Source organism: Astatotilapia calliptera, chromosome 2 (assembly GCF_900246225.1).
Source record: "Astatotilapia calliptera chromosome 2, fAstCal1.2, whole genome shotgun sequence".
Taxonomy (NCBI): domain Eukaryota; kingdom Metazoa; phylum Chordata; class Actinopteri; order Cichliformes; family Cichlidae; genus Astatotilapia; species Astatotilapia calliptera.
This window is the reverse complement of record NC_039303.1, coordinates 7,938,013-7,963,897: the sequence shown is the minus strand read 5'-3', so window position 1 is coordinate 7,963,897 and position 25,885 is coordinate 7,938,013. Positions and strand designations below refer to the sequence as shown.

At 39.7% G+C, this 25,885-nt stretch overlaps 1 protein-coding gene across 1 annotated transcript; it reads right to left on the bottom strand.

The window, feature by feature from the left end:
• Window positions 1-2,828: 2,828 nt before the first annotated feature.
• On the bottom strand, window positions 2,829-24,501 carry LOC113031373 (adenosine deaminase domain-containing protein 1-like). The gene is made up of 14 exons (XM_026183385.1): window positions 24,400-24,501; window positions 24,160-24,250; window positions 21,912-22,085; window positions 21,611-21,751; window positions 20,893-21,063; window positions 20,523-20,600; window positions 16,878-17,003; window positions 15,553-15,676; window positions 12,481-12,651; window positions 9,529-9,604; window positions 9,279-9,435; window positions 7,741-7,975; window positions 3,211-3,343; window positions 2,829-2,980 (listed from the first exon to the last, which is right to left on the bottom strand). The coding sequence occupies exons 1-14, from the start codon at window positions 24,424-24,426 to the stop codon at window positions 2,867-2,869; spliced, it is 1,818 nt and encodes a 605-aa protein (XP_026039170.1). The 5' UTR covers window positions 24,427-24,501; the 3' UTR covers window positions 2,829-2,866.
• Between the last annotated feature and the right edge of the window lie 1,384 nt (window positions 24,502-25,885).

Genomic DNA, 25,885 nt, shown 5'->3' with positions numbered 1-25,885 from the left:
TCTAATTATCAACATTTGTCTAAGTGGCCAATATTTGCCCATTATATTGCTATGTGTTGCTACATATCCACAACCTTATAGATTTAATATTCAGTTATGACAACAAATCACTTACTAGGTTTATCTTGAACTTTGCTCTAAAGTCTTAGTGAAAGCTTGGTGATTTTTTATAAATAATTAAATAAAGAGCTATCCAACATGCACCTCAGCAATGATTTAGAATTTCAACAATTATGAAAAAAAAGAAGCTGAAAATTACTTTTACTTTGAGTGCTCGAGTAAGAAAGCACTATATAAAAACCAGCCCATTTACTATTATGTTATTGAATCAAATGTAGATCTTTCCTTTAAAGCGGCTTGATTGCTTAGCACAAAAACATGAGAGCCAAGCAATCTGAGGTTTTGGTCATATATCAGAACTAGCAAAACCACGCATGTCTGGTGCCATGTGCACCCATGATGTCCCACAGTAAGGGTAGACATAGAAGCTGGTGGTTGCCCTTACAAAACTGGCTTTGTGGTCAGTAACACCTTCTGTTTAGCTATTCCGTGCCTAATTCACAACCAGAAATTAAAAAAAAAAAAAAAAAAAGAAAAAAAGAAAGAAAGAAAGAAAATGTTGGGTCTGCGCTTCCACAGGCCCCGCTGGTTTAGAAACTCATTCCCGTTAACAACAAGGAAGCAAGACGAACATCTTTAACCGTTTTTACTTGCTAGCAAGTAAGATAAGGCACCATGTGTGTGTATGTGTGCACGTGTAGCCACGTGTGTGTATATACAGTAGGGCAAAAAAGTATTTAGTCAGCCACCGATTGTGCAAGTTCCCCCACCTAAAATGATGACAGAGGTCAGTAATTTGCACCACAGGTACACTTCAACTGTGAGAGACAGAATGTGAAAAAAAAAAAAAAATCCATGAATCCACATGGTAGGATTTGTAAAGAATTTATTCGTAAATCAGGGTGGAAAATAAGTATTTTGTCAATAACAAAAATACAACTCAATACTTTGTAACATAACCTTTGTTGGCAATAACAGAGGTCAAACGTTTACTATAGGTCTTTACCAGGTTTGCACACTTTCAAATGCTTCTTACGGAACCACTCCTTTGTTGCCCGGGCGGTGTGTTTTGGATCATTGTCATGTTGGGAGACCTAGCCTCGTTTCATCTTCAAAGTTCTCACTGATGGAAGGAGGTTTTGGCTCAAAATCTCACGATACATGGCCCCATTCATTCTGTCCTTAACACGGATCAGTCGTCCTGTCCCCTTGGCAGAAAAACAGCCCCATAGCATGATGTTTCCACCCCATGCTTCACAGTAGGTATGGTGTTCTTGGGATGCAACTCAGTATTCTTCTTCCTCCAAACACGACGAGTTGAGTTTATACCAAAAAGTTCTACTTTGGTTTCATCTGACCACATGATCATGTATCATCCATGTGCTCTCTGGCAAACTTCAGACGGGCCTGGACATGCACTGGCTTCAGCAGCGGAACACGTCTGGCACTGCGGGATTTGATTCCCTGCCGTTGTAGTGTGTTACTGATGGTGACCTTTGTTACTTTGGTCCCAGCTCTCTGCAGGTCATTCACCAGGTCCCCCCGTGTGGTTCTGGGATCTTTGCTCACCGTTCTCATGATCATTTTGACCCCACGGGATGAGATCTTGCGTGGAGCCCCAGATCGAGGGAGATTATCAGTGGTCTTGTATGTCTTCCATTTTCTGATGATTGCTCCCACAGTTGATTTTTTCACACCAAGCTGCTTGCCTATTGTAGATTCACTCTTCCCAGTCTGGTGCAGGTCTACAATACTTTTCCTGGTGTCCTTCGAAAGCTCTTTGGTCTTGGCCATGGCGGAGTTTGGAGTCTGACTGTTTGAGGCTGTGGACAGGTGTCTTTTATACAGATGATGAGTTCAAAAAGGTGCCATTCATACAGGTAACGAGTGGGGGACAGAAAAGCTTCTTACAGAAGACGTTACAGGTCTGTGAGAGCCAGAGGTTTTCCTTGTTTGAGGTGACCAAATACTTATTTTCCACCCTAATTTACGAATAAATTCTTTACAAATCCTACCATGCGGATTCATGGATTTTTTTTTCCACATTCTGTCTCTCACAGTTGAAGTGTACCTCTGGTGCAAATCCCTGACCTCTGTCATTTTAAGTGGGGGAACTTGCACAATCGGTGGCTGACTAAATACTTTTTTGCCCCACTGTATGTGTGTATGCATGTGTGAGAATGTGCATGTCTGTATGCATGTGAGTGCGTTTGTGTGAACTCCTGCCGACAAAAGGGTCCTAAAAGCAGGAAGCTTACTAAACAAGAAAAGAGAACCTTCACATAGGATGTCCCATAATAAAACACTACAGCCTCCCCCACCGTTCAACAGTCTGGGGAGGGGGTGAGAAACAAAGGAATGTCTTTGATCATGCTGCTTGAACTAAGACTTACAAATGTAAGTAACAATTTGACTCCAACAGAAAATTCACCATAAAAAATACAAGTGGCAAAAAAAATAGATATGAGCTTTGGCTGACATACTTTTATTTTTTTCTGTCCTAAGCTCTATGGCCATTTCCATCACAAAAGATACAGTATATGAACCAGTGAAAATGTTAATAAAGAAAGAATGTACTTAATATACAGTACATGTATTAACTGAAAGAAGCAAAACTAAAGACCAGTTGTGGTGCAATATTCTATGTTGGGTGCTTTCAAATTATTTTCTACAAATCTTTAAACGTATTTTGAAAAAACAAATTCTGAAACCAACATGCAGCAAGTGGTGCAAATGAAAAGTAGGCTGAACGTTTTGAACACAACTGATTATTGATCAACATTCTTCTTTAATGTTGTAACATTATTCACATGCTGAAGTTATCACTAACCAAGACCTTGTCTTGCCAGGAACCAAAGCCCTTCTGCAACAGGTACGCCCGCAGCACATTCTTGGCTTCCTGGTATGGCTTTGCCATCATCTTCAGTGACCCAAAAAATATATAGTATGAATAACAGCTTGGGGTTCTTTTTAAAACAACAACTCAGCAAGTCAGGAAACGGTCATTTAAAAAAGCAGAAAATACAATAAGCTTGTGTGGTGGTTATTTTAACGTGTTTAACAGCATTTGCTTTCTATTGGATCAGTGTGCAGCAGTTTACATTGCTAAAATAAAGTTTCAGATTACACAGAAGAAGGTGCTGAGTTTACCTTGGCTTCTCTGTAGGTACTTGTGGCCAGCAGGTCCGTCCTCTGAGCCTCTTTGGCCACCAACCTGAAGCGGTGCATCATCGCTGCTTTGCACAGACGGCTTGCTAGGGCAGATCCACTCTTAAAGGGAGAGCTAAACACCAAATAAATAAATGAGTCTGAAACTCTAGTTATGATGTTCTAATACAGCCCGAGTTGAGTCAAAAAAGGATACTGCCTATAGTTCTCAATATATCTGGTAACATGTTAATTACATTTCCCAAGTGGTCTAGTAAAAACCTTACAATAATCTGATCTTTCAATTAGTCATTTCTCGTATATTATTTAGGGTATACACCACCAGTCAAAGGTTTGGACACACATTCTCATTTAATGGTTTTTCTTTATTTTCATGACTATTTACATTGTAGATTCTCACTGAAGGCATTAAAACTACATATGAACACATGGAATTATGTAAAACAAAAAAGCATAAAATAACTCAAAACATCCATCCATCCATTTTCTTCTGCTTATCCGGGGCCGGGTCTCAGGGGCAGCAGGCCAAGCAGAGAAGCCCAGACCTCCCTCTCCCCAGCCACCTCCTCCAGCTTATCTGGGGGAACACCAAAGTGTTCCCAGGCCAGCCGAGAGATATAATCTCTCCGGCGTGTCCTGGGTCTGCCCTGGGGCCTCCTCCCGGTGGGACATGCCCAGAAAACCTCGCCCAGGGGGCATCCTTGTCAGATGCCCAAACCACCTTAACTGGCTCCTTTCAATGTGGCGGAGCAATGGCTTTACTCTGAGCCCTCCCAAATGGCCGAATCACCCTCTCCTCTCTTTTTTTTTACTTCTGAATTGTACTGATTTTATTGAACAATTAAAAACACAACATTGCAGCTTCAAAAAACTAGGACATTAAATCATAGACATTAATTAAAAGATGTGTATATGTGTGGTGTATTTTATCTATGCACATGAATGTTTCTACGTTAATTATACACAATTATAATACACTTCTCCCCTCATGCTTATTTAGTATTGTGTTTGCATTCATACTGTTTCCAAGCACAATAGATGGTGTTTTCTGGGATTTTTGCCTCTCCTGCAGTAAAGCCACAGTTCCCAGAGGGGTATCGCTGCTGCTCATCTTCTTCAGCAACGCCTCTACCTCCAGCTTTTTCATCCTCCTCTCGGTCTTCATTTTTCCAGACCCCTTTCCGTTGAATAGATGGAGAGCTGCCTAAAAGCTTCTTTTGGAGTGATTTTCCGCCCAGACTCCTCCACGTACTCAATCTTAACGTCAGGCTTGCAGCCATCCTCCTTGAAGTCTTGCATGAAACCTCTGTATTCTTCTCTGCGGCTGTACTTGTCATCAAAGCCCATCTTGTCCTCAATGCACTAGTCACCATTGGGCAGGGCACCCTTTGGTGCTTTGACACGTGCTACTTTCTGCACTTGAGTGTCCAACAAACCCTTATTTTTGCACAGCAACAGTGCAGCAACGAGGCCAGAGTTGACGATGGGCTCCTCGTCCAAATGGTGGCACAGGCTGTGGCAAAATCTGGTTGATTTTGCTCGTGATCCAGGTTAACTCCATCCAACATTCTCATCCATATCAAGAGTCTTAACCTCCAGCATCATCTTTTTCCTCCTCCTGTTCAAAGTCCATAATGTCTTCCTGGTCCTCTGTTGCCTGACAGTCCGCATGTTGGGATATCACCCAGGATTCTGCAAAACTCTGAGGTAGCATTAAAAAAAAAAAAAAAAAGTTGTTCCTCTTGTCAGGATGGTCTTCGTTGTAATTTTTAACAAGGTTCTTAACCTGCTCTGCCACTTTCTCCCCAGAGTCTTTCAGGAGCTGCATTTGCTTCAGCTTCCTCTGCTTCTGCAGTTCCTGCTCTGCCTCATCCTCCTCAATTACAGCATTCTCAGGAGGGGTAAATTCCTCATTGTCGCTTATGTCCATTTCTGTCATCCTGATGTCGCCAGACAGCAGGTGGATTTCATGCGTCACCACCTTCTCCTCCTTCTTTACTTCTTGGTCTTCATCATTCTCCTGTTTGAGGCCTCGGCCACGTGTCCTGGAGCCAAAGTCAGAGCTGCAGGTGTCATTGAGGTGAAAGTCATCTGCAATGGATTTCTTCTCCTTCTTCCAGGTCTTCTTCACTCTATGATTTGTCTTTTTAAAGCCCACCATTTCCTGTGGTGTGTAGTACTCCGAGGTGATAGAAAGTGCAGGCATTTCCAAGGACTGGGTTCTCACCCTATCTCTAAGGGAGAGGCCAGCCATCCTTGGGAGGAAACCCATTTCCGCCGCTTGTAGTCGCGATGTCGTTCTTTCGGTCACTACCCACAGCTCATGACCATAGGTGAGGGTAGAGGCGTAGATCGACCGGTAAATTGAGAGCTTTGCTTTTACGCTCAGCTCTCTCTTCACCACAACAGACCGGTATAGCGCCGCATCAATGCAGCCACTGCACCAATCCATCTGTCGATCTCCCGCTCCCTTTTCCCATCACTCGTGAACAAGACCCCGAGGTACTTAAACTCCTCCATTTGGGGCAGTCTCGTCCCTGACCCGGAGTGGGCACTCCACCTTTTTCCGGCTGAGGACCGTGGCCTCAGATTTGGAGGTGGTGATTCTCATTCCCACTGCTTCACACTCAGCTGCGAAGCGTTCCAAGGCGAACTGGAGGCCATCACCTGATGAAGCCAACAGGACCACATCATCTGTGAAAAGCAGAGATGAGATCCTGAGACCACCAAAGTGAAAGCCTTCCGCCACTTGGCTACGCCTAGAAATTCTGTCCATAAAAATTATGAACAGAATCATTGACAAAGGGCAGCCCTGGCGGAGCCCATCACCCACCAGGAATGAGTCCAACTTATTGCCGGCTATGCAGAACAAGCTCTTGTAATGGTCGTATAAGGACTGAATGGCCCGTAGCAATGACACCCCATACTCCCGGAGCACCCCCCACAGGACCACCTGAGGGACACTGTCGAATGCCTTCTCCAAGTCCACAAAACACATGTAGACTCAAAACATGTTTTATATTTTAGATTCTTCAAAATAGCCATCCTTTGCTTTGATTACTGCTTTGCACACTCTTGGCATTCTCTTGATGAGCTTCATGAGGTAGTCAACTAAAATGGCTTTTCAATAGTCTTGAAGGAGTTCCCAGAGGTCACAAGAACTTGTTGGGCATTTTTGCCTTCACTCTGTGGGTCCATCTGATGCCAAACCATCTCGATTGAGTTTAGGTCAGGTGACTATGGAGGCCAGGCCATCTGGTGCAGCACTCCATCACTCTCCTTCTTGGTCAAATAGCTCTTACACAGCCTGGCGGTGTGTTTGGAGTCATTTTCCTGTTGAAAAATAAATTATGGTACAACTAGTGTGACTTCAATTTTGAATAAATCCCCAACAGTGTCACTAGCAAAGCACCCCCACACATTGACACCTGTTCCAGCATGCTCCGCAGTGGGAACCATGCATTTGGAAACCATCCGTTCACCTTTTCTGCGTCGCACAAAGACACAGCGGTTGGACCCAAAGATCTCAAATTTGGGCTCATCAGACCAAAGCACAGATTTCACTGGTCCATGCGTTTCTTGGCCCAAACATATCTGTTATTACTTTTTCTTAGTAATGGTTTTCTTAGCAGCATTTTTACTACAAAGACCTGATTCGTGCAGTCTCCTCTGAACAGTTGATGTAGAGATGTGTCTGCTACTGGCATTTATCTGGGCTCTCATCTGAGGTGCTGTGGTTTCTGAGGCTGGTGACGCGGATGAATTTATCCACAGCAGCAGAGGTGACTCTTGGTCTTCCTTTCCTGGGACAGTCCTCATGTTAGCTAGTTTCATCATAGCACTTGATGGTTTTTGCAGCTGCACTTGGGGACACATTCAAAGTTTTTGCAATTTTCCAGACTGACTAACCTTCAGTTCTTAAAGTAATGATGGATTGTATGGGCTCAAATTGTGGTCATAAATATGTTGTACCTGTAAATCAAATGCGTATTTAGCTGATTGGTTCTTGCCATAATATGAAATTATAACAGTTATCAAATAGGGCTGTTCACTTTGTACCAACCTGACTTCTGCCCAACACAACTGATGGTCCCAAACCCATTAAGACGGCAAGAAATTACACAAATTAATCCTGAAGCGAAAACTATTTCAGGTGACCACATCATGAAGCTCACTAACAGGCCAAGGGTTTGCAGCACTGTCAACAAAGCAAAGGGTGGCTACTTTCAGTAATCTAAAATATCACATATACTCAGAGTTATTCATGATTTCTTTCTTTGCTACACAATTCCATATATCTTGTTTTCTATATTTGATGTCTATATCTACAATCTAGAAAGTAGCATAAATAGAGAAAAACCATTAAATGAGAAGGTGTGTCCAAACTTTTCACTGGTAGCGTATTATTTTAAGATGCTTCATTTTAAAAGTATAACTAAAATAAAGCATATAAAAATAAGTATCAAACCCCAAAACCTCAATTCTCCCAACTTCCTATACAGTGATTCTTACTCCTCTATGGTCTTGCCCTCCAGACCATCCACAACCTCCAGGGAGCTGTCTCCCTCGCTCCAGTTGATACCGTAGGTCAGCTGGTTACCGCCTGCATGACTGGAAGCCGCAGATGGCACCAGGCTAATGTGAGGCCTCATCATGCAATAGAACATGGGCAGCTTGGAGGTGATGCCCTCTACACGCTGGCTGACAGACATCTCCATGCCACGAATTTCACTACAGTCAGAGTCACCTGCAAGGTTGATTTAAAGTTACAAGACACAGAATCATATGTAGTTTCCTTCAGTTAGTGGTATCATTTTTTTATGACTAATCTTGCTGCAATCTGCAATTGTGAAGGTGTTTGACTTTGTTTGCTGCAAATATAGAGTATAACTCATTTTGGAGTTTCCCCATCCCTTACAGACTGAATCAATGTGGTCAAAGTCATTATGATTATGAAAAAGGAGAGGAAGGAAGAAAATTATTACTTTACCTTTGTAAAAATAACTTGGAAACTTGAGGATACACTACTGTGACATAGTGATACATTGTCAAAAGGACAACTTGGGGAATTTGTCAACTGTTTTTCACCTGCCTAAAAGCAGGTGCATACATTGATCTTATGTAGGGTTACACAAAGTTACAGAAGGAATTGTATGAGTATGAAATGTAGAGCCATCAGTTTGTTTCTTTGCCACATACAGTGGAACCCCGACTTACGAATACCCGGTTTCACGAAAAATTCAAGCTACGAAGGCACTGAATGGCAATATTTCTGCCTGTGTTACGGCAAAATGCCAGAGTAACGAAATCCGCTGGCTCTGATTGGCTGAGCCTACAATGCCCACAATGCCTTCTGAATCGTGTGACAACCCCTTGGCTTCTGTACTTGAGCTTCGCTGTTCCACTTGAACGACGTATTGTTGTTCTAGTTAGCAATTAGCCTATCGTTCAGCATCGCCTCACTCAAAACGCGCAATGGGTGCTTCGACTTAGGAAAATTTTCGACTTACGAAAGACCCTCAGGAACGAATTAATTTCGTAAGTCGGGGTTCCACTGTACTTTTAAATGACAGCAGGTACTACACTAAGATCTGTCTTGGAAAAACAATTTGTCCTATCTTTTTATGATGTGAAGTACACCCTAATAGAGTCCTCCCAGCCCTGAAATGAAATGAATCTTTAAGATGCTTGCTCTATTCCATTTTAAATTGGGACTGTGTGAGAGACTAGTGCTTTGTAAAAACTTTGTGAAATGACAAAAGCACAAGAACTGTGTTCATATCACTATTAACGGCACAAATGAAGACGTCTAGCATTCACCCACACTGTCTAACCCAGTGCCAACGTGGAGTGATTCTACTGGTGTATTTGGACTTGGTGGTGATGCACTTTTGCATAATGATAAAAAATAAATAAATAAAAATAAGAAAAAAACAAAACAAAAAAAAACAGGGTCTCTCATTTGCTACCACCTCATATTTTGGAAAAGGTAACAAATACAGGGTGATTCCCAACTACCCTTAAGGAGCATGACTGATTTTATTACTTGCCTATGAGGATGCTGTGGACATAGATGGGCTCGATAAAGTGGCTAAGCAAGGCTCCCTGGTATCCAAGGACCTGCCACTGAGTGATCTTGTCTGTTGTGGACATGCTGACAACTTTGGAGTTAGATTGATCAAGGAGTGATGAGAAAACCGAGAACACCTTTAAAAGAAAGTACACCTTTATACTTATGCATCAACACAGGTACAGGTGAATCATTTAGGTGTTCAGCAGATAAAAGAAATTAAACAACACCTTGCCCTCCACAGACAGGTGTAGGCTGATCTCGTTGTTAACTTGCCATGCTGACATGGAGAGTGGGTTCAGGCGCCTGCAAATTAAGCAGAAAGGTGAGAAAAATATTTCTGACCTTGAATAATATCTTTAGAGATATTATTTAGAGATATATCTTTCAAGATGTTATTCAAACTTCTATAACCCGAACTGTTTAAACTGAAGTTCTAATTAATTTAACTCTTAACCAACATCACTCACAGATAGCTGACATCAGGTTCTTCATGGACCACGTTTCAGCCGCATTCCAAAAACCAATGCAAGCTGCACTCACACACTCTGGTATTATCTTGGGTGCCTTTTGTTATGCTAACCTATGCTTCCTAGTGTCCTCTCTTGTGACTTAATGACATCCGTTTATCTCACAAGTAACTAATATCCAGTCTTTAAGTCTGACGTCATTAGCCCTGTGTGGGCCCAAACTTCGCTGCAGGTCCCTAAGTCACACGATCACTGCGGCATCACAGAGTTAAAAACTGTCTAAATCCTTTCATCTGTAATAAAATGATCAGCGTTGCTGCTCTACCAGGTGTAACAATTACATTTAACATCCAGGCATCCATGAAAACCAAATTTATGAAATTTAACGGAGTTAGCAGGACGTTAGCTTGCTAGATTCCATCTAAATATAATATACCATGTTCTCACTGAGGGATTTCCGAATCAAATTAAGATGTACAGCTCTGCTATCATTTCCGACATAAATGAAGACAGGAAAGTAGACAGCAGTGACGTTTGTAGGGTTATATAATGATGTGCTACGTGATCGCTAGCGACACAGCTATGTTAGCATAATATAAACAGTGAAGCTGAAGGATGAATGCCAAATTTTTTCCACTCCATAAAAGTTAACGTGATGGTTGCTGAAGGTTCGGGACAAATGCAGTCACATGGCAGGATGCTGACCACACCGAACAGACCGAACTTCAGTCGGGAGAACAACTGAGATAATCCATCCATAATACAAGGTTAGTTATTAATATACTGCTGCATGGGCTGGTCTGTAGTTACATCGTAAGGTTTTAAAAAGTGAGCTTTAAAATGATTAGCGGTAATAAAAACAGAGAGGCCGACAGTGATCGGTGACTGTTTTTAGGGGCTTGTTGAGATCAAAAAGAACAAGATACAAAGCATGAAAACGTAAAAAACACAAAAGCCTTATTAAACGTGGAGTAGTTTGGGCACGGAAGCAGGATTCATCACGTCATCACTTAAAGACTGGATTGTTTAAAACTGATTTATCAGTATATGGTATGATATCAAGGTATGTCAGCTTCACATTTCTCTCTTTTATAATTTTGCCAGTGTAAACTAAGAAGCAAGAATTAGAGTGAGTGAGGAAAGTGAGCAGACATGTTACCATAATGAAAAGCACCCCCGAAATTTGCTTTGCTCATCTTTGTTTTGCGTTTTGGTGGGTGGAGAGGCATAAATATGTGGGAGGTTCAATCAAATGTGGTAACACGAAGTGAGTTTCAGGTATTTTAGTGGAAAATGTGTGTTAGACTTTGAGCTAAGCATACATGTCTCAGAGCTGTACTGCTTTTGCTGCATCAATCTGCTGCCAACTGCACTGTCAATAGCACAAATTGATAAAAAAACTGGGATTTGATCATCATCCAACCTCATACAGATACATGTTAATGTGCTTTAACTAGAAACACTCAGTCAACTATTAAAGTTCATGCCTTTTTTTTTTTAGCATTTTCTGCTCAGCACTGTTGAAGAAATAGATCCAAGTCTTGTTTTCTGACAGTTTACCGGGATGGTGCATGTGCATAAAGATTCTGGTATTCGGGGAGTTTAACAACCCAGAACCACATACATTTATGAAAAAGCACAATAGGATAGTAGGGGAGTACAATCAGTGGGGATATGTTAACAGCGAGCGCACTACCCACTAACATTTGTCTCCATTCATCCACATTAAACAAAAACAAATAGTAATACATCAAGAAGCAATAAATGTGGGGTGACAAGAGCAAAAACTTGATTGATGTGACGTGATTGGGTTTTTTTTTTTTTTACCTCTTAAAATAATTTTCACCTGTGGACTGATCAAAATGTATTATTACTCTATAACCATTTAAGACAGAGGTGTCCAACTCTAGGCCTCAAGAGAGGGTGTCCTGGAGTTTTTAAAATGTGTCCTTGATCCAACACAGCTGATTTAAATGGCTAAATTACCTCCTCAACATGTCTTGAAGTTCTCCAGGGGCCTGGTAATGAAATAATCATTGATTCAGGTGTGTTGACCCAGCATAATATCTAAAATCCGCAGAACACCAGTCCCTAAGGCCTGGAGTTGGACACTTCTGATTTAAGATTTATGAAAATAAGTTCTTGCCTGTGAGTTTTCAGAAATGGTTCATGTGAACAGATTCTTATCTACATCATCAAAATAATGTTATATATAATAAACTTTATTTTTTTAGTCACGTTTCAAAACTAAACTCTGCCTCCTAAGTATAACAAATCTTTTAGTATGAGATTTCCATACAGCCATTAGACTTGGGCCGTATATGTTCCTCTTTCAGTTCATTAAATCACTGCTATTATCAGGACCAGGTCAAATATGACATAACTGCAGCCTCTGGCTGGAAAAGCACTGCACCTGACACAGTGTTAATTATGTATTGGTATTTTTCCTATATTAAACTGAGTATGAGTAAACTGCTAAACTGAGTGAGATGAGTAAGCCAATATTAAAAAGGTCATTATTATGCCAGAGCCTGTGTAAACCATTTCAGGTTCATGCTATGTGTTTCAGTCATTACTACAAAGATGGGTAAGAAGCAAAAAAAATCTGCTAAAATGTAGGTAACATATTTTTGTTCACCTGTTTTCAAAAGCGAGAGAGAAGAGGCGTTAAAGGAAATGAACTTCTGTGGGGTTAAGCTGATAAGCACTTACAGTTTGGAAGGGATCTGCGCAGCACCCTTTGGCAGTTGGTTGACATAGAGGTGAAGAGTTATACCACTCTTCAGGCTGAGGAAGCTGCTGCTGCTGCTTTGCTGGAAGATTGACTTCTGAGTGAGATTTGCATTTTTGCTGAAAAACATCAACAGGTGCCGGTACAGGAACCTGCCAACAAGGAGATATTACTTATTCTGTGCAAAGTGGCCATAGATCTATGTAGTAACATTTTTTAAAAGTGAAAATCTGCAATATCACTAAATCTTGAAGTTAAAGCTACTATACTGACCCATTTGAGCATAATGTGAGGTTTGCTGCAGTTAGCTTACTTTAAGGTCTCCAAAAGACAAAGAAATACACAAGCAACATGTTTGCCCGCAGACCTCAAAACATTGCTTTCAGAGATCTCTTAACATTTAAACAGGAAATAAAGCCAGCCATTGTCAGACACATTTGCACATAAGCTCTTTATACATGATAGTCATTAATCTCTATATATTCAGACATGATAACGATTTCAAATTAAAAGTCTGCTAGAATTTTAGTGGACAAAACATATTAACTGAAAACATTTGCAATCAGCCTATATCAAAGTAGGTCAGGACACACAAATGAAACCTTAAAAAAGGGAATGATTATATTTGATTGTATTAATGAACATGATTAACCCTTTAAGACCTACCATAGAACCAAGTCTGCCAGAGCTTATCGTTATATTTTACATGCTGCAGTCCCATTTCTGGGAGCATTTCAATTGCTATACATCAATACAACCATTATAGCCCACATTTTAATAATATGTATGCATTAAGTCCATAGCAACTACATAAATTACAAAAAAGTGCAATACACTACAAAAAAATCGAAAATTGTTTTGTTTTTTTGTGTCTTTTTACATATATTTCTAGTTAGAGAAATTTAAGATTTATCCCTCAAAACTGTAAGCACAAAATAGTTTCCAACAAGAGGAAATTTATTTTGAGTGTCTGAGTGTCTTCATAGTTTTATTTTTGAGATACACCGATTTTTTATATACTGCAGGAAAAATGAAAATAAATATTATAATGCAAATTTGCAAAAAAAAAACCAAAAAAAAAACCCCCAGCATGTGCACCAAAATAAACTATTTCCAGCAGTGCAATTTGAGTTCTAAGCATCACAGAAACTATTCAGAAAAGCATGAAGTCAAACATGACTTATAAAAACACCAGTATAGGCTTATAAGGCCCCGAAGGTAAAAAATAAAATTTTCTGCGAAAATGACGTCACTTCCGGTTTCGGGCAAGTAGTGGCGGCCATGTGATAGTTCGCCCTGACGTCTATTCCAACATAGGAAGTGTTATGAACAGCTGATCGGATCGGCAAAGCCTGTTTCTGGAGCTTGTTGCTGCAAGTGCTTTTTATGCAATTTTTGCAAAGCTGCATGTGGAAGGAAACCGTGACTTAGGACAAGCTGATGGCATAAGATGTAAGTACAACTCCTCCGGTTTCATATGCAAAAAAAATTATTGTGCTAGCTTACGTGGTTCCGGTTCTATAGTGCTTTAAAACTAGTTACGCAAAACAGAGCGTGCCCACTCTGACCAGCTTTAAAGGGTTAATGACCTTCCATGAATCGCTACTTTATCGTGGTGGAGCAAAGTCCCAGGGATCCCAGGGGCTATGTTATCTTACCTATCAGCGGGTCTCCCATGGCAAATCCTGGGTGAGGGATTAGACAAAGAGTGATTCAAAAAACCCCAGGAGGAGAAGACCCAGGGAAGAGTTCACTCAGGGTTACAGATCTGGGGAGGGTGCCAGAGGGTGAGCGACTGGTGGCTGGGCCTTAGACCATGGGGCCGGGTCGGGTGCAGCCTGAAAAAGGGACATGGGCCCCCCTCCTGTAGGCCCACCACTTGCAGGAGGCGCTGTAGGGGTGGATGTCCAAAACTAGCGACCAGGACATGGAAATTAGCGTTCTCCGAAGGGTGACTGGCCTCTCCCTTAGAGAGAGGAGTTCAGCCATCCAGGAGGGGCTCAGAGTAGAGCCGCTACTCCTCCACATCAAAAGGAGCCAGTTGAAGAAGTTAAATTGGCTCCAAGGAATGCTTGGTGTTACCCCAGACAAGAATGAGGAGGTGGGTGTGGAGGAGGTGGTCTGGGCTTCTCTGCTTAGGCTGCAGCCCGTGACCTGGCTTCAGCTAATTAGAAGAAGACTGATGTATGGATGGATGTATTAACGAACATCATCTACAATCTACACGCACATTGTAAGTTGGGGACCAAAAGTATACTCTGGATTTGCTGGTTGAACAGTATAAGCTAGTGTAAAGCACACTTTTGGGCTTTTTTTTTTTTTTAATAAAGTTAGTTTTTTATTAAACAGCAAAAAAGTGGTAAAGACAAGTGAAGTGAGCTAAGAGATTAGCTCTGGTATTATTGACTTGCATCTGTGTCTAAATAACCATCATTGATAAATAGGAAAATGGTAAATGGACTGGTTCTTATATAGCACTTTTCTACTCTGAGCCCTCAAAGTGCTTTATACATTACGACATTTTAAGAACACGAGAGTTAAGTGTACATGTATCCACTTAAACTGCTGTGTTGTACTGAGGTTAGAATGAATCATCTTTGGTTTAGTATGTTCCATTAGACAAACAATTACCGTTAGAGGTCTATTTATATCTACAAAAACCACAAGGTAAATGAAAAATATTTTTAACCAGAGTCTATAGCTGTAAAATATTAGATTTAGATAAACAGTGTGCAAAATATTTATTGGAGTAAAACAATCGATTACCACTGTTGAGAAAATGTTACAAATTATGATATTGATATTGTTGACATCACTCAGCCACGACATAATATCACAAGTAATTAGTGATTATATTATATTTTATTACATTGCAATGCATATAATATAACATTACAACATATAACTAATGGGTATTTTAAAAATCAGGTTTCAAATTTGCATGGGAAAAAAAATACTGCTTTCATTTTTCCATCATGGTATAAAGTGGAGAAAACCATTTGCTATAACGTGACATGACACATAAAAAAATATGGGTCATGGTTGCAACAAACCTCATAAGAGATCTTCTTGCTGTGACAACTGCGTGTGAATCATGCACAATCCTCCCGTTCGATGAGATACTCTCTTTTGTATTAAAATTACCAGTCCCAAGAGCAACCACTTCATATCCATTGGCTAGAGAAAGACAAAAGTGTGAGGAGAGGTAAATACAACATATTTACCTGATAGCCACTCAACATATCATTCTATAACATTTATATAACTCATGTCTGTTTCAGTTTCCTTAACAAAAGTATTGTTGTTCTATCTATAGCTACAGTTTTTTATCCATGAGAGAATTTTGTGCGACTCACCATTAAATAAGGAATTAAATTTTTAAAAAAGTACTCCAGGCCTGCCAAAAACAGCTCACTGAGCAGGTTTTTCCTTTCCTATTGATTGTTAAAGTTCAGCTGGATTTTGAGGTATGCTTTGGGTTACTGCTGTGTTATAAAAACAGTCATTGGCTGTCACACAGCACTAAGGCATAACATGACATGACCAGACCTATACCAATCAGCTGAAAATTCCAGTTTGGTGGGGAGAGTAAAGACAGCAGCATTAATTGAAGCAAACACTGCATTTTTTTTTTCTTCACGCATACAGCTGTTATTTTCTGTGTATCTTATCTGCATATAGTACCTGTTTCCAAAGGACTCTGACAGAAGATGTCTCTTTGCTTACTTTACACACTGGAATTCTTTCAAAATATATTTTGGCTTTTACTCTGTCATCTTAAAGAAGAAATTCCAAGCTGGATGATTTTGATAACTTCCGTGCTCTTAAAGACCTCGGTCTGAGGAGCTTGAGATAATTAAGAATTTATCAGTACCTGATAAATGCTACCAGCTGACAGCTGTTCAAAAGTTAAATGAACAATATTTGTCTTCCCACTAAAGAAAAAAAAACAAACAAAACATTTCCGTACAATAAACTACATGCTTTATCTCCCATCCCTGTACAGATTCTTCAGTCAATACAGTTTTTGTCTAACCTGTCAAGTTCTTTTTTCTCTAGGACGATGTCAGGAAGTGTCTTTGGCTCTAACATTTGTACGCTATACAGTAAATCAAAGCTATTGTATTTCAATGAATTGTTTTTGTGCAAAATCCAGCACTTAAAACTACACTATACTAAAAGTAATGTTGTACAATAATCTTAGAAATTAGATAACAGCAGTTGCTTATAGGACTAATTTACACTGCAAGGAATTAAAAACAAAACAAAACTGTTGTCACTATATTCAAGATGAAGATTTAAATCAAGCATTCTAAAATCTTTTTTCCACTAACAGACTGGTTACCATCTATCGTTCTTACTTTGAGGTCTCACTTACAAGTCTGAAGAAGGAATGCTGCTGTGGTGACTGCACATCCGGAGAACTCTGGGTGACTATTCATCAGTTTCGTGAGCTGATCCCTGACAGCATGTGGAATCTGCAGATTGACAAATGGCTTCCTTTCTGTACAACAGGTGAGATAAAGAAAACGACAGGTTTTCAACTTATTCATTTGTCAGTTCATTGTCTTTCCACGTGTCAGTGCAAACAACAGCCATCTCAAGGCTCTTCACATTTTAACATATACAGTGGGGCAAAAAAGTATTTAGTCAGCCACCGATTGTGCAAGTTCCCCCACCTAAAATGATGACAGAGGTCAGTAATTTGCACCACAGGTACACTTCAACTGTGAGAGACAGAATGTGAAAAAAAAAAAATCCATGAATCCACATGGTAGGATTTGTAAAGAATTTATTCGTAAATCAGGGTGGAAAATAAGTATTTGGTCAATAACAAAAATACAACTCAATACTTTGTAACATAACCTTTGTTGGCAATAACAGAGGTCAAACGTTTACTATAGGTCTTTACCAGGTTTGCACACACAGTAGCTGGTATTTTGGCCCATTCCTCCATGCAGATCTTCTCGAGAGCAGTGATGTTTTGGGGCTGTCGCCGAGCAACACAGACTTTCAACTCCCGCCACAGATTTTCTATGGGGTTGAGGTCTGGAGACTGGCTAGGCCACTCCAGGACTTTCAAATGCTTCTTACGGAGCCACTCCTTTGTTGCCCGGGCGGTGTGTTTTGGATCATTGTCATGTTGGAAGACCCAGCCTCGTTTCATCTTCAAAGTTCTCACTGATGGAAGGAGGTTTTGGCTCAAAATCTCACGATACATGGCCCCATTCATTCTGTCCTTAACACGGATCAGTCGTCCTGTCCCCTTGGCAGAAAAACAGCCCCATAGCATGATGTTTCCACCCCCATGCTTCACAGTAGGTATGGTGTTCTTGGGATGCAACTCAGTATTCTTCTTCCTCCAAACACGACGAGTTGAGTTTATACCAAAAAGTTCTACTTTGGTTTCATCTGACCACATGACATTCTCCCAATCCTCTGCTGTATCATCCATGTGCTCTCTGGCAAACTTCAGACGGGCCTGGACATGCACTGGCTTCAGCAGCGGAACACGTCTGGCACTGCGGGATTTGATTCCCTGCCGTTGTAGTGTGTTACTGATGGTGACCTTTGTTACTTTGGTCCCAGCTCTCTGCAGGTCATTCACCAGGTCCCCCCGTGTGGTTCTGGGATCTTTGCTCACCATTCTCATGATCATTTTGACCCCACGGGATGAGATCTTGCGTGGAGCCCCAGATCGAGGGAGATTATCAGTGGTCTTGTATGTCTTCCATTTTCTGATGATTGCTCCCACGGTTGAATTTTTCACACCAAGCTGCTTGCCTATTGTAGATTCACTCTTCCCAGTCTGGTGCAGGGCTACAATACTTTTCCTGGTGTCCTTCGAAAGCTCTTTGGTCTTGGCCATGGCGGAGTTTGGAGTCTGAGGCTGTGGACAGGTGTCTTTTATACAGATGATGAGTTCAAAAAGGTGCCATTCATACAGGTAACGAGTGGGGGACAGAAAAGCTTCTTACAGAAGACGTTACAGGTCTGTGAGAGCCAGAGATTTTCCTTGTTTGAGGTGACCAAATACTTATTTTCCACCCTAATTTACGAATAAATTCTTTACAAATCCTACCATGTGAATTCATGGATTTTTTTTCACATTCTGTCTCTCACAGTTGAAGTGTACCTCTGGTGCAAATTACTGACCTCTGTCATCATTTTAAGTGGGGGAACTTGCACAATCGGTGGCTGACTAAATACTTTTTTGCCCCACTGTAAGCTCTAAAATGTTAGATACTGCCCGAGCAACCACTTGATAACAAAGGGAAGAAAGAATTCCCTTTTAACCGGAAGAGACCTCTAACAGGACACGGCTCAGTAAAGAGCATAAAGTGGCTAAAAATAATAAACAGGACAAAACACAAACTATGAGAGAAAGAAAAAAAGTGCATCACAGGAGGTCCACCAGCAGCCTGAACTTGTAGCAGCTTAATGAATACAAACACAGCATTTTCGAGCCATCATCATATCAGTGAGAGGTTCTCTAACTATAAGATGGACTAGCTTGGTAAGCTGCTTAAAACCCAGAGGGAATAAGTACTTGATGCCTCCTATGGAGATGTAGAGGAACTTTCACTAACATCTGTTTCAGCTCAGCTAAAACAAGGACAGACATAGGAAATCTTCAATAACGCCTGTACCAATTTGTTAGATTTTTACTTAAGTTCATTATTGTATCCAGATTTGTATTCATAAAAACTCTTTTAAAGATACCTTTTCCATTTTTATTTAAATGTACTCAAATTTGTGTGTACATTGTGACTTGTTGAGCTATTTTGCCTTTTCATTTAGTATTTTCTTTGTTGACCTATGATATTTTGTCATTGGTTGTATTTACTACTTTGACACACTAATTTCCCTACTTTGGTAGTTAATTAAAAAGTACAGCTTATCCAATCTCATCTTATGCAAGGCTAGCTCATGGTTGTGTGCCCCTGAGCTAGCCTGACTATTAGCCTCTTCTTTTTCCTGTAGCTTTCTTAAGCTTCTTCTTCTATTTTCAATTTAAATGTACTCCTTTTGTATAATATTTAACTCACTCAGCTATTTGTCTTGTCATATTGCATTCTCTTTATTGACCTACGATATTTTATTTAAGCTATCTTGTCACATGTTGTGTTTACATTTATGGCTGTTGTCAAAGTAATTTCCCTACTTCGTTGATAAATAAGGTAGAGGTTATCTAATCAGATCTTGAGGGATTGTTCAGGGACAGACGTTCCAGTAGTGAGTAGTGTTATCAAAAGGGAAACATGAAGTAATTGTGAAAGTAGACAGTGTGTTTGTCCCCCAAATTGAAACCAAGGACTTGTTCAAAAGGACCTGCTCTCATTACAAAGTATTTAAATAACCAAGATATGACTAGATAAGTAAAATGAATCATATGACTAAATTTGTCTCTGACCTTCAAATTAAACATTGCTGTTGTATTTTAGCAGACAAAATCTATAAGGCAGGAATGATATCGCATAAATGACATGCATGCATCAGCAGTGTACACCCAATCCAGCTCGCCAGTCTATTGCAGGGCTCACACAGAGGCAGAAAACCATACACAAACACAATCACACCCTAAGGCCAATTAAGAATTGCCAGTTAAACTAAGACACACGTCTTTGGACAGTGGGAAGAATCAGGGCACCCAGAGAGAACACCCAAGCATGGGGAGAACATGTAAACTCTACATACAAAGGCCCCAGCTGGCCGGACGACTGCCCTGACTATATCTATACCTATCCTAAGTCATAATGTATATCCCTAACTCTATCCAACATAATCATCCTTAACACTTAGCCAGACCAATGTGATGGCAATGCCAAAGACAAAAAAAAGGTTATTGCACTTTTAAAAAATAAAATGTCAGTGGTCTCAAATCAAATTATGCAACAATAAAATATGGTCTGTGTGCTACGTATACAGATGTGTTCAAAATATTACTGTTAGTGTCATTTACTACAAAATATGCAAACAGAGAGGTAACAAGTCAGTCAAAGAATATAAAATCCAGAATTACCGAGCATGGCTCTATGAGCATGGCTATCAGAAATGGCGGGCTCCTCTTTTACTGGCAAAGGTGCAGGGACATCCAAGGCTAAAGCAGGCAAAGAAGTGAATGAAATGTAAAATGTTTAAATGTGCATTTTTAATGTTGCCAAATTAATTGTCAAAAATCGGTGGTAAGACTGGCTCGAAGAACATTTACAGCCTTACATTTACTTAATGTACAATAAAAATAAATAAATAAATGTAGCAAAAAGCTGTGTTAAATGGTGTATCCAATATTAACAACAACCGCAACAACCAACATCATAAATACTGTAAAAAAGTAACATGTGCATCTCAGAGTCTGCAGAACAAACACTTTATTTTCATCAAATACTAACATGATGCTTCAGGAAGTGCAGATTTCAGACTCTCCAGGGTGGGCTGGAGATCCTGAAAAGCAAGCTCCGCTGCATTCAGACGAGCCTCCTTCTTTGTTACTCCTATACCAGTCTTGTACTGTACTCCATCGATCACAGCGCAAAAGGCAAAATAAAGCCCTGTTGTACTGGCTAATAAAGAAAAAACAGGAAAAAGTCATGAATTTTACTACAATCATACCCCAACATCTGGCTGACATCTTCTCTGTCAGCCACTGTGCATAACAAGAAGTCACAATTTGTGAAGATCCTTCAGTTTGTATCCAGTCTGAAATGACATCAGCCTCTAATGACTTAGCCTCTGGCACAATACCTTAATTTCTTGAACAACAGTTTTTTTCTCTTTCTTTGTATAAAGGGGTAAATAACAAAAGGAAAAAAAATCTAGCATAGACCTGATCTTGTGATTGCATTATAAATAAAAAAATAAACTGCATTATTCTAATGTATTTCCAAGTTCACTTCTTACTTGAAAGACCTTAAAACATTGCTGCTTTTACCTCAAAGATAAAAACAGTAATATATAATGATAGAATACAGCTATGTATTCTATCATTATAAACAATGCCATGTGGCATTGTAAAGCTGTCTGAATAGATTATGTGAAGACGTCTTCATAGATGTTGTTAAAGATTTTAGATCTGTATTTGAATGGCACCAGCATGCTCGGAAGATTTACCTGGGGCTACTGTCTCCTTCATTTCCAGATGGAACTGCAAAGTCTGGGCAAGCTGATGGAGCAAAGATATAGCATTTGTCTCTCCATTCCTGTATCTGGCAATCAGTGTTTTAGGAGAGACTTTTGGTCTTCCATCATGACCTTAGTAGGGAAAACACGAAAAAGCAGATTCAAATTTTAAACCCATATAGATTCTATTTGGAGGCCTGCAACAGAAACCACAACTTAAAGGGGCTGAAACATTGATTATCTGGAGCACTGTGGGAGCTGTATCTGGAGTAGATTAACTTCTCAAACCTACCAGGTTTAAAAGTGCTTTTCACTTGCTGATCAAAACCTATATTCATGTTAGATGGTGATCGGGTTGGTCCTGATGTCGTTGGCAAATTCTTCTTGAGAATTTGTTCAATACAAGTTCCTCTGGAACCCCCAAATGATCCACCAGTTCGATGAATCCTGCCAAATTTCACCAGTTCTGAAAAGAGGAGAACAGCACTGTTTGACTTAAAGCCATGTCTTATCAACCACATTTATCTGAATAAATAAAGTTTAAAGGGTTCCCTTATAGCAGGGGTCTCAAACTCCAGTCCTCGAGGGCTGGTGTCCTGAAACTTTTCCATGTGTCCCTGTTGCAACACACCTGAATAGAATTAGTAGGTCACTAGCAAGACTCTATAGAACTTGACTGCATGCTGAGGTGGTAATTCAGCCACTTGATTCATGTTACAGCATCTCATGAGTGAATGAACATGGTGGAATAAAAATACTTTTAGAAGTACATTTTTCCAAACACTTACATTTACTTAAATTTACTTGAGTAGGGTTTGAGGTTGCCAGATAAGCATGAAGTAAAGTTCTATACCCTTGCTAATGACCTACTAATTTTATTCAGGTGTGTTGTGGTGTTCAGGACACGGGTCCTTGAGGACTGGAGTTTGAGACACCTGCTTTAAAGGTTTGAAATGCAGAAAGTTCCCAGTTTTTAGGCACTTTGCTACCAGCAGCCTGTTACAAAAGCTCACGGTTTGTTTCTTTTTGTTTTGGTTGAAACTATGGACAATTTCAAAGAGCTGACAACAGTTTGACAAACATACAATAGTTTTACACCTACAAGGTGATTTTCAAAGAGCTATTAACTGAAAACTTGGAATGGCAAACTTGACATCTTTTGGCATGAAATGTACTTTCTTCTAGGGAAGAAAAAAAAATGCCCAAAGTACACAAGTGGAGGCCAAAAGTGAACTACAGCAGATGTACAGTATCTGAAAGTCATGTCCCCCCCCCCCCCCCAAAAAAGAGAGGAAAAAGTCCAGCAAAAACCTGATACCGACTGGAACTGTCAGTAACACAAAACACATCTTATGAAGTGATGAATTCAAATGTAAAATTTTTGGTTCAAATTGTGATTGATCTGATAAAACGTGTTGGAGGCTCTGTCATGGTTTGAGACTGCATCTAAGTCAGTGATGTTGGTGATCTTTTCAAAATGATCAGAATTATGAATGCAGATCAGTTTTTTTAGATTTGGATACACAATCACCAAAGCATCTGATTCACAACGGCTATATTTTTCAGCAAGACAATGATCCCAAACACACTACAAGTACAGCAAAATGATACCTGGATAGGAAAAAAAAAACCCCCACAATAGAACACCCAGAGACATGGATTGGCCTCCCCAGAACCCACGCTTCAACATTACTAAAGCAGTGTGGGAGAGCACAAGAAAGGGCAGCGAACTGACATGACATGAATGACATTTAAGAAACCTGGAGATCTATTTCTTTAGACTACCGAAAATTTTATATATATATATATATATATATATATATATATATGAGAAAGCTTACCAAATACAGTTCAGACTGTCCTGATTTTCAGAATGGTGGTACAAACTATTTGTTGCCTTAAACACTCTAAAGAGATATGTTTGCACATATTTCACTTTAAAAAAAATATAGGGCTTTTTAACTTTATGTATTATGTGTTTTAATTTTTGCTCTTTTGTTTTATCTATTGTTCTTAAATTCTTTACTGTACAGCACTTTAGTTCTATGGTGGGTATTCTAAATTGCTTTATAAATAAAGTTGGATTGGAAATTTCAATAAATCGCTCCATTCTTTCTCCTTGCAAAATATAACTCAAGTATTTATAGATAGGCCAAGCGTGGGCTAACTGCTAAAATGCAATTTTGCTAATTGCTAACATTATTTTTTTTTTCTTTAGAAAATAATTTTAGCGCTTTATCTTTAACAATAGATACAGAAAATTCTTTACGTTCAAAAAGAAAATAGCTTAACGGTTAAGGCCCTTAACTTGAGGGTCACTGTCGCTTTAACATTTGAGATTTAACTAGCTAGCTAGCGTGCTTTAGGTCAGAGTTCTGAACAAAGTCGCTAATCTTTACATCTTCGCTTTAAAACAAACCTAGCCAAGAAAACTCGCTAGGCCCGGTACATTTACCCACCTGATATACTGTGTACATTAAGCTTTGAGTTTTGAATTATATATGTAAATGTGACTACAAAAAGGGGCAAACACGTTTTACCTGTGCTGACAACTTTGGACGTAGTGGTCGCCGTCAACGTGTGAAGTTCTTGCTTGAATGTGGGCGTTGACGGTTGATCAGGTGACACACGCTGTTTGGAAAATGAATGATGACGTTAGCTGTAAGTTTAGGTGCTACGTTTTTGGGAGGTTTAATACACATTGTAACTTAAGATCGATGTTTGAGGTAAAAAAGTGGCACATTATTTATTTAATTTGGAAAATAATTTTACTTTTGTACCCTTTGTACTGGACAGCAAGTGTCCATATTTCAGGAAGCAGAGGGAAGGGGGTGAAGCAGTAAAACTGTGAAAGGTGGAGTCAAACCTGGAGCTGTCAGGAGATGAGGTGGACAAAGGTCAGACATTAGAAACAGGAACTTTCACCTCCCTTTCACCCATAGGGAAATAACTCACTTCCCTATGGGCCTCATCCAACCCATCACCTGACAACACTAAGTATGACTTAGTAAAATCCTGAAATCCTGTCTGTTTCACTGAGCCCTCTGACATATCATCAGTGGTCATGGTTAGTGCCATGGGTGATGTGACCTAACAACACAGGATCAGTTGGCTGTTAGTTGTAATCAGTGGTGCATCACAGACAGACTTAACTATGAGAAGTTATTTGCTAAAATGATGTTTCAGTGTTGTTTAGTGTTGTCCATTTAACTCTTTTATTATTCATGACATAAAAACTATATACATATATGTAAACCATTAATATATATATATATATATATATATATATATATACGTGTTAATCAAAAAGGGGCTTCTCCCTCACCTCCCACTGGCCTCCGACATGTTGACAGTTGTGGTATATTTGTATACAGCAGCAGTTTCCTTCTTCCCCCTTTCAGATGCACACTTGCTGATAACAGAGATCACACACCTACTCTCGCTGCCTGCAAACCTTCAAGTATCCTTATTGCGTAAAGACAAAATCACCTTGCGTGTGTCTTGTTGATGATTAAATTAGCGGCATAGGAATTTCCTTACATGTAGCTCACTCAAAATAGTTGCTTTGTTTTATCACCTCACACTGATAATTATAGGTTTTTGTACTGTCTCTTAATTGTTTATCTAAAGAAAAAGCATGGTGTCATACAATGACAAGAAGACACATCAGAGCATTTGGCCTCATCTTCAACAAAAGGAAGTGTATTCAGCAACTGTTGATTAGATTTTAATTTGCTTGTACATTAGTTAAAGTTTAATATCCTTGATTAACAGCCTGCAAGTCAGTAATGGAAATAAGAAAAGTGTTGTCCTGACCTAGTGCCCTGAAGTTCATATCTGAAATAACTATTTCCTATCTACATTTGATTTGAGCCTTTTCTGTGCTATTATATTTTGTTTGAGTCATTCCTATTAGTACTAAAGAATTAAATCGCTACCTCAGGTATGACAAAATTACAGTATATTTATAAATAAGTCGCAATTCGTACAGACGAAAGTATGTACACAGTGTCATTTCCCTTTTTGTTCAGCAGAGTACACTAATACAAGTAGAACAGAGTTTGCTTTCTTTTTCCTTGTAGGGTCAAGGTGATATATATATCCTGAGCATAACATGCTGTGGTTCTGTTAGGGACTACAGCTTATAGCTAAAGGGAAACTGAACTGCTTATCTTAAACAGATGTAGTTTGACATTTATGCTTGCTTGCTTCATTGATTGATATGTATTTCATGTAGGTTCGTATCAATCCACAACTAGCTTCCAG

What these genes read in the sequence shown, in the direction of transcription:
- LOC113031373 (XM_026183385.1), bottom strand. Translation starts at nt 24,426, where the DNA reads ATGGACACTTGCTGTCCAGTACAAAGG. An exon ending in CTTGCTGTCCAGTACAAAGG is followed by an intron (nt 24,251 to 24,399) that starts GTACAAAAGTAA and finishes TTTTCCAAACAG; the next exon opens with CGTGTGTCACCTGATCAACC. An exon ending in TGCACTTCCTGAAGCATCAT is followed by an intron (nt 20,601 to 20,892) that starts GTTAGTATTTGA and finishes TGCCTGCTTTAG; the next exon opens with CCTTGGATGTCCCTGCACCT.